The sequence below is a fragment of the Lagopus leucura genome, unplaced genomic scaffold, assembly GCF_019238085.1.
Source record: "Lagopus leucura isolate 7727_CA_CO unplaced genomic scaffold, USGS_WTPT01 Super-Scaffold_760, whole genome shotgun sequence".
In the NCBI taxonomy this organism is placed as follows: Eukaryota; Metazoa; Chordata; class Aves; order Galliformes; family Phasianidae; genus Lagopus; species Lagopus leucura.
Window position 1 is genome coordinate 11,836,390 of NW_024962257.1, and position 16,936 is coordinate 11,853,325.

General features: G+C 51.5%; 4 protein-coding genes across 8 annotated transcripts in view; 2 read left to right on the forward strand and 2 right to left on the reverse strand.

Annotated features, from left to right (window-relative positions):
- Positions 1 to 514, forward strand: part of GTF3C1 (general transcription factor IIIC subunit 1) — a 39,129-nt gene extending 38,615 nt beyond the window's left edge. For both annotated transcript variants that reach the window (XM_042864111.1, XM_042864112.1), the window contains exon 37: positions 215 to 514. In XM_042864111.1, the coding sequence (XP_042720045.1) occupies positions 215 to 436 (222 nt within the window). In that variant the 3' untranslated portion in view covers positions 437 to 514. The remainder of the gene's footprint in view (positions 1 to 214) is intronic.
- A 429-nt stretch (positions 515 to 943) lies between these two features.
- POLR3K (RNA polymerase III subunit K) lies at positions 944 to 1,809 on the reverse strand. Its single transcript, XM_042864679.1, has 3 exons — positions 1,418 to 1,809; positions 1,232 to 1,319; positions 944 to 1,128 (listed from the first exon to the last, which is right to left on the reverse strand). The coding sequence occupies exons 1-3, from the start codon at positions 1,526 to 1,528 to the stop codon at positions 1,001 to 1,003; spliced, it is 327 nt and encodes a 108-aa protein (XP_042720613.1). The 5' UTR covers positions 1,529 to 1,809; the 3' UTR covers positions 944 to 1,000.
- SNRNP25 (small nuclear ribonucleoprotein U11/U12 subunit 25) lies at positions 1,539 to 4,199 on the forward strand. The gene is made up of 6 exons (XM_042864678.1): positions 1,539 to 1,662; positions 1,734 to 1,824; positions 1,898 to 2,003; positions 2,079 to 2,153; positions 2,833 to 2,895; positions 4,113 to 4,199. Exons 1-5 carry the CDS (start codon positions 1,555 to 1,557, stop codon positions 2,885 to 2,887), a joined length of 435 nt encoding a protein of 144 aa, XP_042720612.1. The 5' UTR covers positions 1,539 to 1,554; the 3' UTR covers positions 2,888 to 2,895; positions 4,113 to 4,199.
- Positions 4,200 to 4,432: 233 nt separating this feature from the next.
- RHBDF1 (rhomboid 5 homolog 1) overlaps positions 4,433 to 16,936 on the reverse strand; it is a 32,504-nt gene continuing 20,000 nt past the window's right edge. For all 4 annotated transcript variants that reach the window (XM_042864675.1, XM_042864676.1, XM_042864677.1 and 1 more), the window contains 14 exons: positions 14,851 to 15,057; positions 14,035 to 14,157; positions 13,730 to 13,890; positions 11,485 to 11,736; positions 10,811 to 10,922; positions 9,929 to 10,003; positions 9,196 to 9,357; positions 8,982 to 9,082; positions 8,260 to 8,323; positions 7,778 to 7,872; positions 6,933 to 7,008; positions 6,373 to 6,473; positions 5,944 to 6,097; positions 4,433 to 5,190 (listed from right to left, as the gene is read on the reverse strand). In XM_042864675.1, the coding sequence (XP_042720609.1) occupies positions 4,771 to 5,190; positions 5,944 to 6,097; positions 6,373 to 6,473; positions 6,933 to 7,008; positions 7,778 to 7,872; positions 8,260 to 8,323; positions 8,982 to 9,082; positions 9,196 to 9,357; positions 9,929 to 10,003; positions 10,811 to 10,922; positions 11,485 to 11,736; positions 13,730 to 13,890; positions 14,035 to 14,157; positions 14,851 to 15,057 (2,103 nt within the window). In that variant the 3' untranslated portion in view covers positions 4,433 to 4,770. The remainder of the gene's footprint in view (positions 5,191 to 5,943; positions 6,098 to 6,372; positions 6,474 to 6,932; positions 7,009 to 7,777; positions 7,873 to 8,259; positions 8,324 to 8,981; positions 9,083 to 9,195; positions 9,358 to 9,928; positions 10,004 to 10,810; positions 10,923 to 11,484; positions 11,737 to 13,729; positions 13,891 to 14,034; positions 14,158 to 14,850; positions 15,058 to 16,936) is intronic.

Consider the following 16,936-nt stretch of genomic DNA (forward strand, 5'->3'; position numbering starts at 1 on the left):
TGAGGTTCTTTTTTTTTTTCCTTCCACATCTGGGAGTTTGATTACCACCACTGCTACTGCCCATTGAAACCTTGTTGGTACTGGGTTTTTTGTCCTAATATAATTCAAAATCCGAAGTATAGGTCCTGACAACACTGAACGTGAAACAGCAGTGCATGGCCTATATTGGTTTGTTTTGCAGATGCTTAAGCTGAAATGCAGTTTCTCTCCGCAGGGTCTGGAAGCTCTTGGTTGTATCAGAAGGTTCCACATGAAGAAGGCACCCCCAGCATCCCTCTTCTCTCAGCCACTTATAGCAGAGCAGCTGCACAGTCCCAAACTGAGCGAGGCCTCTGTAGCATACTATGAGCCCACCACGGACTGCACCCTGCGCCTGGGGGGGGTGTTCCCCACTGCAGTGAACTGGAACAAATGGGTGCAGGTTATCCACGTGTAGAAGAGGTAAAGCTGGATGTTGTTAAATTGATTTATCCCTTAGATGCTAACATGGATTAAATGCTGTAACTTGTTGCTCTCTCGTGTCATGTTCCGGTTCTTCTTCTAGGGAATCAACTCTTTGAAAGGGGAGATAACAGCAGGACAAGGGAAAGTGGTTTTAAGTTGAGGGAGGAAGGATTTAGGTTGGATGTCAAGGGAAGTTCTTGACAGAGAGAGTGGTGAGGTGCTGGAACAGCTGCCCAGAGAGGCTGTGGATGCCCTGTCCATCCCTGGAGGTGTTCAAGGCCAGGCTGGATGGAGCCCTGGGCAGCCTGGGCTGGTATGAAATGGGGAGGTTGGTAGCCCTGCATGTGGCAGAGGGTTGGAGCTTCATGATCCTTGAGGTCCCTTCCAACCCTGGCCATTCTGGGATTAAGGAAGTTTTTTTATCCTTTCTTTTTGATACTTTTGTGCACGTTTGAGGTGAGAACAAAGGTTAAGCACAGATCCACGGAACCACCGCACCTCACAGTGCAGCTCCAGCGCTGCGTTTATTGATAGTCGGGGGGGGGGTAGGGGGTGGTCAGTCGCGCCAGCGGTGCCCGCACTGCGCGTTGCAGCACTTATAGAACGTAGTCATGGGTTCGTCGGCCGAGCGCGTCTGGATCTGCATGAAGTAGGCGCGGGGATGCTCGCACTTGGGGCACGGCTCTGCGGGGAGAGGCGGTGAGCTGAGATCCGCCCCCCCCCCCCCCCCCCCCCTTCCCCCCCTTCCCCCCCTTCCCCCATCCACGCAACCCCTTCCCGCCCGTACCTGCGGTGGAATCCACGTTCTCCCACGCCGCCGCTCCGCCCAGCACATCGTCCACCTCCTTCAGCCGCGGGTATTTCCTGCTGCTCACCTGCGGGCACAGCGATCAGCTCCTCTCCCTCCTCCCCCCCCCCCCCCCCCCCCCCCCCCAAAGCCCCCTCCTCAACCCCGCCCGCCGCTGCCGCGCACCTTCCTCGTGACGTTCCGCACGTACGGACAAGTGGTGCAGGCGAAGCGGTGGCAGCGCGGCCCCTCCTCGGCCACCAGCACGTTGCCGCACGCCGGGCAGAAAAGCAACATCGTCGGATCCGCCTCTTCCGGCGGCGATGGCGGAGGTGGAGGAGGAGCTGGCGCACGCCGATGTGCTCGAGCTGTTCCAGGCGGCGCTGGCGCGGCTCGTGCAGGACCCGCTGCTCTGCGACCTCCCGCCGCAGGTCGGGGTGGCGGTTGGGGTTGGGGTTCAGAGGCGGCTCGGCGCAGCTCAGCCCCGCGGTGCCGCCCGCAGGTGACGCCGGAGGAGATCGGCTCTCAAGTGGCGCTGGAGTACGGGCAGGCCATGACGGTGCGAGTGTGCAAGGCGGACGGCGAGAGCATGCGTGAGCGGAGCGGGGCGGGGGACGGGGCGGGGAGCTGCGGGGCCGCGGGCGCTGAGCGGGTCTCTCCCCGCAGCTGTGGTGGTGGTGCAGAACGCGACGGTGCTCGATCTAAAGAAGGCGCTGCGGCGGCACGTGCAGCTCCGGCAAGCGCGGCGTGGCGGTGTGCAGCATCTCAGCTGGTGAGCGGCTCGGCACGGCACGGCTCTGCAGCCCCGGCTATACACAGCCCCGCTCCCACCGCCGTTTTCCCGCAGGAAGTACATCTGGAGGACGTACCACCTGACTTACAACGGGGAGAAGCTGGCGGATGACGGAAAGAAGCTGAGAGAGTGAGTAAACGGCCGACGGGGGGGTTTTCCGTGCCGTGCCCCGTTAGCTGCAGCTCGGGGCGGTGCTGAGGGTTGGCCGGTCGGAGCTGAGTGCACGGTGGGCTCGGCGATGAGCACGTGAAGCGCGGCCGGCCGCCTCCCGGGAACTGAGAGCGCTTGGTGGGACTGAGGCTGCTTTGAGCCCCGTGTCTGTACTGAAGGTGGGAGGCATCAATGCATGCCAGCAGCTGTTATGCAGAGCTGCAAGAGGAGCTTGTCTGAAGGGATATGGCGTAGCAGGAGGGAGAGCCCATAGCGAGGCAGCACTGCCTTATCACAGAGTCACAGAATGGCCTGGGTTGGGAGGGACCTCAAGGATCATGAGTCTCCAACCTCCCTGCCGCATGTAGGGCCACCAACCTCCACATTCAATACCAGGCCAGGCTGCCCAGGGCTCCATCCAACCTGGCCTTGAACACCTCCAGGGATGGACGGGGCATCCGCAGCCTCTCTGCTGTGGGTGATAGATGGTGTGTTTACAAAGGCAGAGTAGCAGACAGTGTTCCGCTTGCACGTGTGAGAACTGCACCTGTTTGGGAGTGGAGCACACTAGGAGTCCATCCAGCCCTGGGAACTGGAGCTGTAGGACTGCAGTTTGTGGTTAGAGGAGAACTGGCTGTAACGGCACGACTCTGTTCAGGTATGGCATCAGGAACCGGGATGAGGTCAGCTTCATCAAGAAACTCCGAAAGTGACCTGTCAGGTAAGTCCTGAATACCCGTTAGGAATACTTGTTCTTCAGCTTTGCCTTCCCAGAGCCACAGCACTCAGGCTGATAGCACAGAGCAGCTCTGTGAGCATTTCTGTGTCTCTGCTGGGCTCCAGCCTGGCTCTTTCCCATGTCCTCATCCTGATTGTTGCTTGTGCTCCTCTCTGGGCAGGGAACTGTGGTTCAAACCACACCGGGAGCAGCAGCAGTACCTCGGTGCTAGCAGTGGTGCATCCCTATCTCTGCTATGCATTTTAGGCTCTGAATTTGTTCCCACAGTGTCCTGAGATTCATTAAATGCAGTGTTCTTCTCTTTGCCCTTGTAATTGCTTCTTGGACCTTGGTTTTAGGCTTTACAGAACTCTGGAAGTCCAGTGCCCAGGAAGAACAGGTCTCTGTGCTAGCACTGATTGATTGCCATCGTGCAATTCATTTGATCCTCCTGTATGTCTCTGTCTCACTGTACCCAAGTGACTGTTCTCCCTCTTTGCTCTTCACACTCCTGTACCATTCAGAGCACCTGAAGTGTCCCATCGCTGTATGCAAGCAAATGCAACCAGCAAAGGTTGCTGTTCCTCACTGGGTGTATTCTGAGCCATCTTTCTCAGTTACTGCAAGCTGTAAGGAGTTGCCAAAGGCACCTCTGCTTCTGTACCCTGTAGCTTTTTGTTTAGTTTTTCTTTTTTTTTCTGGTTTATAGCAATGAGTTCAGCTGATTTGCTGTTTCCAGAAGGTGGGATAATACCTCTAGATGACTTTTGGTCATGGTAATTTTGTGCAGCTGATGCACTGAAGAAAACTTGTAGCACAGGAAGCATTAGTAGCATATATATTTGCCTGTGTGCAGTCCATGTAGACATCACAATTCTAGTACAAACATACAGTGGCCAAGACTCCCAACCTCAGTAGGTTTAAAACTGTCTCCCTCACCACAATCAGTTGCTGAGAGCAGTGGTAACTTCCTGCATTCTCAATGTTCTGTTCCCTGGCTCCAGCTAGCTGGGTTAGAAACTGTCACTGCGACCACAGAGGCTTTCATTCTCTTTCAGTGCTATCATATTTGCAGCACCTAGTGCAATACGACATGTGCTGTGACAGCAGAGCTCTGCTTTACTCCATGGAGCCCTGGCTGATCCCCTGTACTGCAGTGATAGGAGAGCCCAGTATGCAGTTAACACTGCTGTTCCCAAATATTTCTTTTTCTTTAACAGGCAGAACAGAGAATCCCTTCCTGCCAGGATCAGATAAGGGATTCAGTGCTCTCCAAGAGGAAGAGTTTGAAAGATTTCACAGAGAAGCAAACTCCAGTTGAACAGATGCTCTTACATGTTTTTGCTGTTCAAAACGTCTCCCTCTGAGCTGTATGCAGAATGTGCTTTTTGTAATTAAAGAGACTCATTTTCTGAGGCTTTTAAAGCTCTTATTTCCAGCTGTGAATGTGTGTCGGGCTACTTTGGGTGCTAGAATACTGATTCTATTGGTGCATGGAACAGCATGGGTGACATAAAGTAACAAACGTAGCCACAGACTATGCAAAACAATTAGCAGTAGCTAAAACGCTACCTTTCTATTTAATCACCACCTTAGCAGTAGTAAATAACTCTAGTTAAAAATGTAGTATTGAAACTAGTATAATAAAAATAATGGCAGCAGAAGAGGTTCAATACAATTGAACAAGGCACCAACATTCTGTTCAGAGTCTTCTGAGATAAGGCAAACCACGCCTGCTGAGTGCTAGAGACGGTTTAAATTAACCACAGCCCTGGTTAGAAGTGTCACTGGATTAGAAGCTTTGTCCTCGTGGAACTAGCACAGCAAATGCAAAGACAGTCCATCTCCAGTGCCTGCTCGAGAAGCCAGTCTTTGCTTTCAGTGAAGCTGTGCATCCAGGTCGTATTTCTCGCAGAATTTGTCCGTGAATGGTATACAGGTGAGGAACTCGCACCACTCGCACTTGATGGGGTAGAAATAGAATAGAATCACAAGTCCTGAGAAGAGTGCAATGAAGATGAGCTGGAAAACAATAATTTGGCATCGCTTCCTATACAAATCGAACTTCCCAAAGCTAATGTAGGGCAGGAAGGCAAAGGAGAGGAAGAAACCACTGATGAATCCTGAAATGTGAGCAAAATTATCAATCCAAGGCAGGAGGCCGAAGGCAAAAAGAAAGAGCACCACAGCCAGCAACTTGAAGAAAGCCCTCCAGGGCCGTGCCAGGATTTGCCAACTCTGGAAGAGCTCCACAAAGAGACAAGCCAGAATCCCAAACTGGGATCCTGCAGGGCCAACCTGCAGAAGAAGAACATCACAGGTAACATCAGGCACAGCCCATCTGCCTGGCTTCTGCAACCAGCTCCGTTAGGGTTATTTCAGCTCCCTGTTCGGCGTTACTTGAGAAAGAGATGCTGCAGCCTGAGACTTCATCCTGATAATGACATTGAAGGCCTGGTCTGACATGAGGATCAGTGTAGATGTGAGCTCACCAGAGCAGATGTTATATTTAAAGAGTATGAATCTGGTTTGAACTACTAGAGGGTAGAGGTCCTTAGAGGCAATCTCCTTGGTCCCTTCACCCACCACACTTTTCCTTACTGAAGGATCTGGAAGGTGGTCCTCTAGGTCCTGCCATGCAGTCTTCTAAGATAAAGCTGGGCGGGCACATTGGGCTTCTCCAGCTGTGCAATGTGGGCAGGGACAGTGTGGGAATGGCAAGCTTTGCTCTCACCTTCTGCCTGCATGTGAAGGGACTGACACCAGCTATAGACCTGAATTCCCAGCCTGCATGTGGCTGGAATCTCCCCCATCTCATGCTGTGAGGCAGCCCTTGGGCTGCAGCCAGAATGGGTCAGTCACCTGGAAAGCCAACTAGCGTGCTCTGGGGGATGTTACTGCTCAGCAGCTAGATGATGGTGTGGTGTTGACTGCTAACTACAAATCTGCACAATACAAAGATAAGTGCAGCTCTGATTTTTCTGCCAGATAGGCACGGCATGCAGGGGCTTGTATTGAAGCTGCCAGGACCCTAGTGTGTAGGAGACCCACCTCTGCTCTGTAGGGTAGAAATATTGCACTGGCAAGGTTCCCAGTGATGCCACTGAGCAGGTAGATGATAGAGATGCGATGCCATCCTGCCAGCTTCTCTAGGTCCCGCAGGATCGTCATTTGGAAACAGACTGAGACCAGACAGTGCAGGATCCTGCCAAGTTCAGAGTACAGGAGCTGAAGCAGCATCCACCAAATTCCCCACAGTGGGCTTGTCTGTCTTCTCTGCTGTCTTCTTTGAGTTGCTGAAAGCACCTGGCGCAGCCCCATGCATCTAATATCCCTCCCAGCAAATTCAGCCTGCTAAGCCTCAGCAGGGACAACAGTTCATCCCCACAGTGGTGTCCTGAGGACAGAAACTGCTAGAACCACCCTCATACAACCCCCCAGTTCCCTCCCAGACACTGGAAGCTTTGCACCTACACTTACCCAGCATGTAGGAAAAGTGAGAGCCAGAGACGGTAGAACTGGTCAGGGACTTCTGGATTTAGGAAAGGGAGGAGTCCACAGACGTCATCCATGCAGTGAACCTAGGGCAGCAAAATGGGGCTGTGGGCTGTGCCAGCCAACACCACTGGGCACAGCCAATTATCACAGCCACAGCAGAGGCTGCAGCTAGCTCGGAAAAAGGGGTTCTCCATTCACTTATCTGCTATCCAGCCCTTGCCTGCAGCACCACTTCATGTGTCCCCACCCATTACTTATGGCAGCATTATGCCCTTATTCACCACTCAACACGTGGACAATGTTTGCTCACCCACGGAGCAGGAAGGTTGCAGACACCTGCTGCTTCCACAGTGGTCCAATGCTGGACTTTTGTGGCTGCCAGCCCCAAGTTCTAAACTGGTCTCCCAAGGACAGATGCAGATTTTGTCACTACATCCTGGATCAGCAACTTCCTCTGGGACTCAACACTCCCACTCACACTGCTGCAGATAGGTGAACAGAAGTGAGAAGGGTGGCCTTACAAACCACTACTCTGCACTTACCTGAGAGCAAAGTGTTGCCTCCTCATGGAAGTAGCCCCGCATAAATTCACAATACTCTCGGGAAGTTATTTCACACCTGGAAGAGGCACAGCAATCAAAAGAAGGAACAAGTCACACATGGAAGACATGGCAGATTATCCTGTGTCCTCCCTGGCCCCTAAGTTTGTCTATGAGAACTGATGCCCTCGACATGCTACAGCACCTCTGCAACAAAGGTTCCAAAACAAGTAATAAAACTGAGCTATTTACAGCTGAGAATGAAACAATGGAGCTTGGGGAATTTATGGCTCTGGGCTTGGAGAGTCCTGTGCCTCAGACACTGACAGAGCAGAAAGTAGGGCTAAGCCGTGTCCTGCCATGACTTTCAGGGACAGCAGCACTGATTTTTCTTCCTGGCAGGGGAAGCCTGGCCCAAGCACCAAGTAACTCGAGCTGAGGAGCAGCATGAAGAACAGCATCCTCCTTGGCAAACCCAGATCAGATCATTTCCTCTTGGAATGCACACAGAAGCCAGGCTGGGGTCAGTGTAGCCTGTTAGGAACAAGCTGGTCATTCCAAGGAAAAGCACTGAATTCCCCAAGAGATACTTTAATCCCCAGGGCTCCGAATCCCATTAAACTGCAGGATCAGTTGAACGAGATACCCTGACACATCAAACTCAACCAGAGCCCTGCTCTGCCTGGGAAACACATCAGGGCTCCCTGCCAGACTCCCCTCCCCAGCACTGCTCTGGGCTGCATGCAGGAAGAACACAGAGGACAAATGGCTGTGCCTACAACCTTAAAACAGCCCTCCATTTCTTACCCCAATGCCCAGCCCCTCGCCACACAGATTAAACTCCTTACCTTCCTTTGGTCCCAATGCAGCAGGGCCTGCCTGTAATCACACAGTCCATGTGAAGGTGGTTTGTGTAATTCCCAGCACTGTTTTTTGTGCAGATCTGGAAAACAACAACGGACTGCAGTCAGAGATCCATGTTTTGGCTTGCTGCCTGGGTAAGGTCAGAACAGTCACTTGGGAGGAAGGCAGTCCCAGACACAGCCTCCCAAGGGTTTCTTCTGATACCCAATCTGCCTGGGCTGCTGGAGCCCAAACCGATCCCTCCTCCCTCTCAAGCAACTAAAACAGCCCCTAGATGGAGTAAGTATCCATCATCCTATCACCCTGGCAGGGCTTATGGCTTTATCTGGTGCAGTGGGAATTTCTGTTGTTGGAAGGTTTCAGGAAGCTGCACTGAAGACCCCTTTCCACCAACACTGCTGCAACTCTGCAGTGGGTTGGAAATGCCATTTTCCAGCACAGGCCCTGTGCCACCAGCGATGCTCACCGGCCATTTGGTGATGTCGTCTGGCCACTCGTGTGGCTCCATCGAGGCTGGCTGCTCACACACCCTGCAGCAACAGGAAGCAAAGATCACCTAGAGAAATGACTTTTCCTAGCATACCACGCTGTCCCTGCTCCCAAGCTACGCTCCCATAGGTCCCCTCTGTCCCTGGCAAGGAGCTGGTGACACACTACTTCAGGTTAGCTGTGCTGATCAAAGCTACTGCTTACTTCCTGCAACCAGAGATCACGGCTTCAGCTGACAAAGAGCACACAGCTGCTCAACGACATAATGGAACTCCAAACATGGACCTGCAGCTGGTTTCAGCCCTCTCTCAGCCTGTGGTGGCTAAGGGCAAAGGTGGCTGCCAGGGCTTTGCAGGAGAGCTGTGCTGGGAACGTAGCTGCTATCCCATGGGAAAGCAGCCCATGCAGGGAGCAAAGCGAGCAGGTAAGGAGCAGAAGGACAGGAAAAGAACCCGCAGCTGAGAACAAACCACTGTGCACATGGGCAGCCAACAACAGAGACTTCAGGAACACAAATAAGTTTGTGATCTGGGAGGCTCCCAGAAAAATCTGCCTCAGCTCCCCTGCCACCACAAGGGCAGGTAAGGACATCACTACGCACACACTGCAGTGAAGTGGCCTGGGACCCCATGCCTCTGACTTGACAGTCCCAGCAGCCCTGGTGTCCCTAGGATGGCAGGTGGGCTAGGCAGGACATACCTGGGGTCCTGATGACAAACAGACCCAAACTGCCTCTTGCTTCCTGCCAGCATTGGTGTGCTGGAGTGGTGGGGCCACTTCACCCACACAGCCAGGGTGGACTGCAAGAGAAGGGAGAGGAGAGGTGTCACTGTGAATCCCAGGGCAGGAGAAAGCATCAAGAGAAGTGTCCCTGAGCCTGCAGTAACGGCAGGAAAGGGAACACCACACTCACTGAGCACTCCTCCTCCGAAGTCTGCACGCAACCGGACTTGTCATTTCGTACACAGCATGCTGAGTGCTTCTCCTTCTCACGCTTGGCCTTAATGAAGCTGTGCACTTGCTGGTCCTGCCTCATGCACGGTGAGAACTTGGCCCCCAGGTGGATCAAGGCCTCCTGGGAGAGAGATGGAGAAGCTCAGCTCAGTCAAGGTGTACACAAGGACTGCCCAGGGCAGAACAGGCTGGGAAGAACAGCAAGGGGTACCCCAGCACGGCCAGAGACATGTCCTGCATGATGATGTTCAAAACACATCAGGCATATTCTCAGTATTTGCCTCAAATAAGCGAGCTCAAAACAAGAATCCAGAATTTGCAGGCCCCAGAAAGGCCTGTTCTGTGGTGAGGAAGGAAGCTCTGAGACATTACAGATTTTCCTGGGGAAAACGGCATCACGAAAGCTGTCATGCTCCACATAGTTTCTGCATTTTCTCTGGCCTCACGCTTGGCTTCATAGAAATATGTGCAGGAAGGAGTGCCAAGGCTCATCCCCAGCTCCCAGCAAACCATTCAGCAGGGCAGTTGGGGCAGGAGCACTGCTGCACCCTGCCAAGGACAGCAGAGCCCTGTGAGAATCCCAGCTGATGAGAGCTGCTAGCACCAGGTCCCAAGCAGTGGAGGGCCGAGGTCCCTGGGGAGATCTGGCTGCTGCACGTTGCCCCCTGCCAGCCCCAGATGATAACACTCACTGAACTGGGGCCGATCCAGAAGTTTTCCTGCTGAACATATTTGACATTTTCATAAACCCCTCTGTTTCGCAAAACCTGCAAGGAGAGGAAGTGAGAGTTACCATGAGCAAGTGGCAGGGACTGATGAAAACAGCTCCCAGAAAGAGCAGAAATCCCCACAGCAGGTGACTGGCTACACAGCTCTCTCAAACTGGTCTTTTGTAGGAGGGCAGGTCTGGGTATCTTTATTAAATGACTCCTCTGAAGATGTCCACCTGGCTACTTCACATTCTCCCAGGGTGGCTGAAATCCTGTATAAAGCTTCACATAGCACAGCAACACAAGCAGCAGCTGTCAGCAACACAGGTCCAGATGCTGGTGACAGTATTGTGAAAGCCATCAGATTTGTAGGTGAGAAGTAACCTTGGGCATCCTCTGCTTGGAGCAGGAATATGGTGCTATAGAGATATGCACCTCAGAGAGACCTTTGACAACAAGTGGGAAGGCCTACAGGTAGCTTCAAGATCAGCTCACAAAGTCAGACAGGTCCATTTTGCTCCTGGCAGAAGCAAAATCTTGCAGCTGTTACAAAAACTTAACTGAGGTTTGAAATATTTCCCTACCATGAACACCCTTCTGGTCACCACCAGGAGGGGAACAAGTTGCTAAAAAAGACTCCCAGCATATTTGCAACCAGAACCTGCCAGGAGCCCACTGTGCTTTGTACCAAATGCCCACCTGTTAGAGCTCAATGTCAAGAGCAATGTGACTGCAGGAGGGAAAGCAGGAAGCACGTGGGCTCAGACAGGCCCTGGATACCTGGTGTGGCCCTCAGTGGCCATTGAGCTGAGAGCTGTGACACAATCACACTCCAAGTCAGGCAAGTCAGGGTGATTTACTTACTGAATCAACAGTTTCATGTTGTGAGAACCCCACAGGGGCAATGCCGTAGATGCACACAGCAAGGATGGTGATGAGCGAATGCACAAAGGTGACCCAGTATGTGAAGAAGGGCCTGGATGGAGGGAAAGGGAAAAGATCAGAGGCAGAAATCCAGGCACAGAATCATAGAATCACAAGGTTGGAAAGGACCTACAAAATCATCTAGTCCAACTAGTAATAAATAGTCCTATCACCATTACTACCCACTAAGCTACTGAACTGCATCTTTTAACACTTTGTGTTACATCTACTCACAGAGCAAGGAGAAAAGCTGCTTTCTTTCCCTAGGAACCCTGGCAGACTCTGGGGACAGGACCAAGATCACCTGGGGTATACATGACTGGAGGCAAGAATCTTGCCAGCAGACAGCCTCTGTTTACTGACTCCCCTAAATACTGGGCAAACCACTTTTTGCTAAGAAAAGCGTCCATGAATACAAAAGCCTAATGCCAAAATGCGTCACGCATCTGAAATACTGAGTTTATGGAAACAATCAGAAGCAAGAATACCTGAGCCTTCCTGTTCATCACAAGACAGCAGCGGTGGGGAAGAGGTGCAGATGCCCAGCAGGAGGAGCAGGCCGTGCTCCCAGTGCCCGGTGTTTATTGGAACCCCAGCCACGATTCAGCTCTCACCTGTGATCGTCCATGTCCTCAATCTGCCGCTTCACATAGCTGTCGATGCGCTTGCGGTAGGTCCGGTTTGTCAGCTTCCCCACCATCCCCAGGCCGTACGGCCGCTTCTCCTTGGCGAAAAGCTTCCTGACCGGCACGGCGATGCGCTGCCCTCGCTTCTGCGGGCTGACGCTCACCACCTCCTGCCGCAATCGGACTTTGGGTTGTGCCAGGCCCCCGTCCTTCTGTTTCCTCCAGCCTCGCTCCAGTGGACTGGAATAAAAAGTGGAACAACGGTGGTTTCCTTCTTTAGAATTTTTTTGTCAGCAATGGATTAAAATGGGGAGAATGCGGCTGGGTGTCACTGAGCATCTCATTCCGGGAAGACACGACTTCCAGCCTCCCAGCATTGACACTGCAGCAGAGAACAAGAACAGCATCCTGTGGTTGTGACCACCTCTAACAACCTCAACTTTAGCCTTAATTCTTTTCTGATCCAAAATGAACGGAGAGAAATGGAAGCCATGTGCTATACCCTCAGCATCTCCAGGATCAGCTGACTTATTAGGCAGCTAACACTCATACACATCTGTTTCTTCCTCTGCTTCATTCCCCTCACTCCATTCTCTCCCATGAAATGGAAGTGCAGTTTAGCCCCACAGTGGAAATCCCAACCTTGAAGCACTTTACCATGATTAGACTGACAAGTCGAAGCTCATGCTCGTTAAACCACTCAGAGAAGAGCAGGAACTAAAACCAAGCCAGTTACTTCTCTCAACTTGTCTTCCACTCGTCCCTTTATTTGCACTGATGCATGAATTTCTCAGAAGAACAAAACCAGGCTCCAACAACACAATAAAAATCCCTGTCCAGCAGAACGCCTTCTTACCAAAATGGAGTATGAAATGAATGAAAACTGCACAAGCTGCTGATGAACAGCAGATGCCCTGCTCTGGGCATCTTCAGGTGTTTTTTTTATTTCACTGCTCTTAACAAGCAGTCTACAAGCAAGGTACACAGCACTGAGAACTGCCTGTTTTTTCCCCCTTTCCCACTGCCTGGAACTGTGGTAGGCACGTGTCCTCGGCAGGTCTCTAGTTAACAGAAACCTCCTGTGGCTTCCTGGGTGACCAACTCTGCACAAAGATAGGGGGTGTCAAAAGTGGTCACGGAAACCGTATTTTTTTTTGAAAGATAACCAGAGTGCCTTGGTGACATTAAGAGAGCCTTGAAGTATGGACAAGCAATAGGATGAGGTTCAAGTGATTTTTGTGTAATGGACATCCCAGTATTTTCACATTGGACTATCAGCCTATGCCAAAACAAACACCTGGCCACCTAAAAGGACAACTGACTGCAATTCTGATAGCAGTTCTCTAAGTGGGAAAGGAATGTAGATTTGAGAAAATCCAAATGGAGCCAAAAAGACTGAGACCATCTCAGTGGAGAGACAACAAGCTCCCACCATTTGCTGCTTCCACTTTTGTTAAGACTGAGTCAGGTTCTTGGAAACACTTGAAGGGAAAACTCCAACACAGCAAGATGGGCTGCGAGCAGCAGAACCACAACAAGGACCTCCCTGTCTGCTACATGTTCACACCCAGCACTGCTCTCTGCTGGGGTGAGCTGCCAGCTAAGTCAGAGCTAACTCGGAAGCGACACCGAGCAGTTACTCAGTACCAGTTACTCAGGTGGAAAAAATCTAGGCATACAGTACAGTACCACCCACATATTTGCAGGGCTTTCAGCATCAGTGCCACACCTTTCTCTGGTTTCAAGTGAGGAATGTAGCTCAGCTTGACACTCAGCAATGCTTCACTCCACTCTTCTCAACAGTTCCTGGTGACTGGGAACGGCAACAGCCTTCTTACCTTTGTTGTATTCCCCACAGCTGAAGGCTGGGCCTCCAGCATCTTCACAGCTGACTTAAAGTGTCTTCTGTTTCCCCAAGCCACCACACAGCCTCAAAAGCACATCACATCAGGAAGCTGCTGGAGAGGTGGCCTCAGAGCCACCTTTCAGGGGTTGCTGGGGCAGGAGGACTCTCATCCAAAACATCAAGAGAAGCATGCAGGGCTTACAGAAATCCCATCACTGCTCTGCTCTTTGATCTCTGTTCCAAACACCCATGGCACTAAGATCCCAACTTCCCTCATGAAGGAGCAATGGTCTTGCCCCAGCAGCTGCCCAGCACCAAAGATTCCACTCTGAATGGGCAGGCCACCATCCCGTGTTAAGCTTTGGCACCTTACAAGAAAATACTTACAGTAGCAAGTGGCTTCTTTCAAGCTCATTTTTGTCCAAGGCACCTCCTGTGAGATCCGTCTGGTCTAAAGGTTTCACTTCAGTATCTTTGACCGCAGCTTCTGATGGCGACTCAAACACCTCATCCGGGTAAGTAGAGAGCTCCTCATGAAGGACTCCTTCCTGGGCAAAGACACAGAAGTCCCATCAGAAGGAGGAGGCATCACATTTGAGACACCAGCACCACACTGCAGCACACAGCCCTGCCAGAGCTGCAGTCTTGCAATGTCTCTGGAGCAAGTACCATGCCACTGCCCTGCCCCTCACCCGAGCAAAGAAAGAAGTGTCGAGCTCATCTGGAAAATCCACTGTATCCTCCTCCATGAAACTTGCTGGGGTGAAGCTGCGCCGCTGAGCTCTCCTCAGTGTGCTGTCCTTCACAGAGCGACCCTGCAGACAGACAGGGTGGCATCAAGTCGCTGCCAGACACCCCAGCCCCAAGCCCATGCAGTGTCACCCTGGGCTGCACACAGGGAGCCCATGTGCTGACCCTGTCACACTGACCCATCAAACTCAACAGTCCTACTGATGTGCAGCACCTTCCAGGCGATAAATCCTAGTGCTACCCCACTTCTTGATCCCATCTCCCAAAAAGGCTTGCAACATGCTACCACACATTGCACAATGGCTGAACAGCAGTCACAGAGCAAAAAGGTCACTCATACATGACCCCTACCAGACCCAGAAAAGAGCCTTGCATAGCAAGAGACTCAGGCACTGCTACTCTGCCATGAGCGGTGCAGACAGACCACCCAGAGGTCCCAGCTTAACCAGACCTGCTGGAATCTTCTAAGGCTGCTGCCTGTGGGAATCAAAGCCCCACAGCTGATAAACAGCAAGCAAGACCTACGCCACAAACCAGCCAGCATCCTTGCTTCTTGCACATCCTGTCTGGTAGACAAACAGCTGAAATAAGAGAGGACCTGTCCTGGTTTCTTCTCCTCCACCACTGCTCTCCTTCACTTTCTCTACTCACAGAAAGTGCTTTTTCCTACAAAAGACAGCTCCTTCCCTCCCACTCCTCTTCCAGGGCAGGGCCGCATCCTGCTGCCACCCTGATCCCTGCCCTCCCACATACAATACCTTCACCAGAGCCGCAGCTGCTCGGAAGCTCATTTTGGCAACAGATTCCCGTTTCCGCCGTCGCGGGAGGCGATTGAAGCCCGAGCGTGAGCTGGTGAAGGAGCAGAGTGACGTGGCACCTGGCGTGATGGGGGTGTGGGGGATGCTGTAGCCATCACTGTCGTCAGCCATTCGGAAAGCTCGGCCGCGGGCCAAAGGGTCTATGATCTGCCAGAGAAGAAGCCCACCCATAAGTACAGCCACCCCCCAACATTTGCCTACCAAGCTCTCCTCTTTTCAAGCCTCCATCATCTCCTCTTGAGACCAGGACAGTGGCCAGCCAAGAACCAGGCCGAAAAAAACACCAATCAATTCTACATTAGGGAGATAGGAAATAACTTTCGAGTCCCAAGCTCAAGTCCTCAAAGTCCTCCTCGTTTATTTTGTTTGTCGTTGTTTTGGGGGGTTTTAGTTGGTATTGATTACTTTCATCCTGAACATTTCTGATGTTCAAATGACAGCTTCAAAGCTCCTTCAGCCCTTTCTAAGCTCTTGGATTCATTCATCTCCTGTGACAGAGAAGTCTGCAGTCAGAGAACGTGATATCTGACCACGACTTGGAGAAATCCCTCAACAGAGCCAGGCTCTTTCAAGAGCTAGTTTCCTTTCTGTTGGTGTACAGCTCTGGATTTAAGCAGTATCCTGGTGGAGCTTAACTGTATATTTACATCTGTTTCTGTTAATCCTAACAGCTGGATAAAGCAGGCAAGCTTCCAGGAGCTACAAGCCCTTCTCTGGGACTCTTCAGACCAAAGCTGCCAAACACACGAATCAACCTAATGAAAACACTGCCTTCAGCTACAAACCCTTCCTCCGTCCTTACATCATCACAGCTGTGGTTTCTTTATGACTTCTGTACTTTATCCTAATGTTTTATGAGCCTTTTTTAATCCACAGTTGCACACTCAATAGGAAGCTTTATGGAGTTACACCTACTGAAACCAAGTTCTGACTGAATGTAGTCCACGTAGAGCCCAACAACATTTCTCAGTATCCTGCGACCAAAGTGTTCAACAAGGTGAGACTGGATTGAAAGACACAATATTCTCCTGTTTCAGGAACACAGCCAGGCTTTGGGTCACAGATCAACTTGGTTTGGAAGGAATTCATTTCACACTTACCCACACTGCAGTGGTGTTCACTGATATCCTAATACTTTATGGATTAAGGTGCTGAGTGGAGCAAGGAGTCCTTCCTTTGCCAGAATATTATGGGTTACTTCTAAGGTGTTGGTAACCGAATGTGACTGACAGGGTCCTGGCCCCCTAGGACTGCACTCGAAGGGCTACCAGATACCCTTTGCAGGCACCCAAACCAATTTCTGAGGACTCGTAAGCGGAGCTGTGGTGCAGCTGATGCATGATATGCTTTTCCAAGTCCCATAACATAATCAAGTTTTCAGTTTGTAACCACTGCTCCTTGTTCTGTCAGTACAAATCCTGTGTCACTACAGATTCCAGTAATGACTTTCTCTGTCCTTCTTACAAGCCCCCTCTCAGTGTTGAAAGGCAGCAATAAGGTTTACCTGGAGCCTTTTCTTTTCCAGGCCAAACAACCACAACTCTCTGAGCCTTTGAGACAGTTTTTGTAGGAGAGCTGCTTCAGCCCTCTGAACATTTCTGTGGCATCCTCTCGACCCTCTCTAGCAAGTCCCCATCTGTCTCGTGCTGGGAGCCACAGAACTGGTTGCAGTACTCAGGTGGTTATCAGAAGAGTGGAGCAGAGTGGACCTCTCTTGCTCTGCTGGCCACACTTATTTTGATGCTGAAGATACAGTTGGCTTTTTGGACTGCAAGCACGCACTACTGGCTTACATGAGCTTTGCATTCACCAGTACCCCAAAGTCCTTCTTTGCAGGACTGCTCTCAACCCATTCATCACCCAGTCTGTATTTACACAGAGGAGTGCCCCAGCTCAGGTACAGCACCTTGTATTCGGCCTTGCTGGACCTCATGAAATTCACATGAGACGACTCCTCAAACCTGTCAAGGTCCCTTTGGATGGCACCCTTCTATCAACTTTACTGCCCTGCTTAGGGTCATCTGCA

What these genes read in the sequence shown, in the direction of transcription:
- POLR3K (XM_042864679.1), bottom strand. Translation starts at nt 1,528, where the DNA reads ATGTTGCTTTTCTGCCCGGCGTGCGGCAACGTGCTGGTGGCCGAGGAG. An exon ending in TGCGGAACGTCACGAGGAAG is followed by an intron (nt 1,320 to 1,417) that starts GTGCGCGGCAGC and finishes CTGTGCCCGCAG; the next exon opens with GTGAGCAGCAGGAAATACCC. An exon ending in GAACGTGGATTCCACCGCAG is followed by an intron (nt 1,129 to 1,231) that starts GTACGGGCGGGA and finishes CTCTCCCCGCAG; the next exon opens with AGCCGTGCCCCAAGTGCGAG.
- SNRNP25 (XM_042864678.1), top strand. Translation starts at nt 1,555, where the DNA reads ATGGCGGAGGTGGAGGAGGAGCTGGCGCACGCCGATGTGCTCGAGCTG. An exon ending in GGTGTGCAGCATCTCAGCTG is followed by an intron (nt 2,004 to 2,078) that starts GTGAGCGGCTCG and finishes GTTTTCCCGCAG; the next exon opens with GAAGTACATCTGGAGGACGT. An exon ending in GACGGAAAGAAGCTGAGAGA is followed by an intron (nt 2,154 to 2,832) that starts GTGAGTAAACGG and finishes GACTCTGTTCAG; the next exon opens with GTATGGCATCAGGAACCGGG.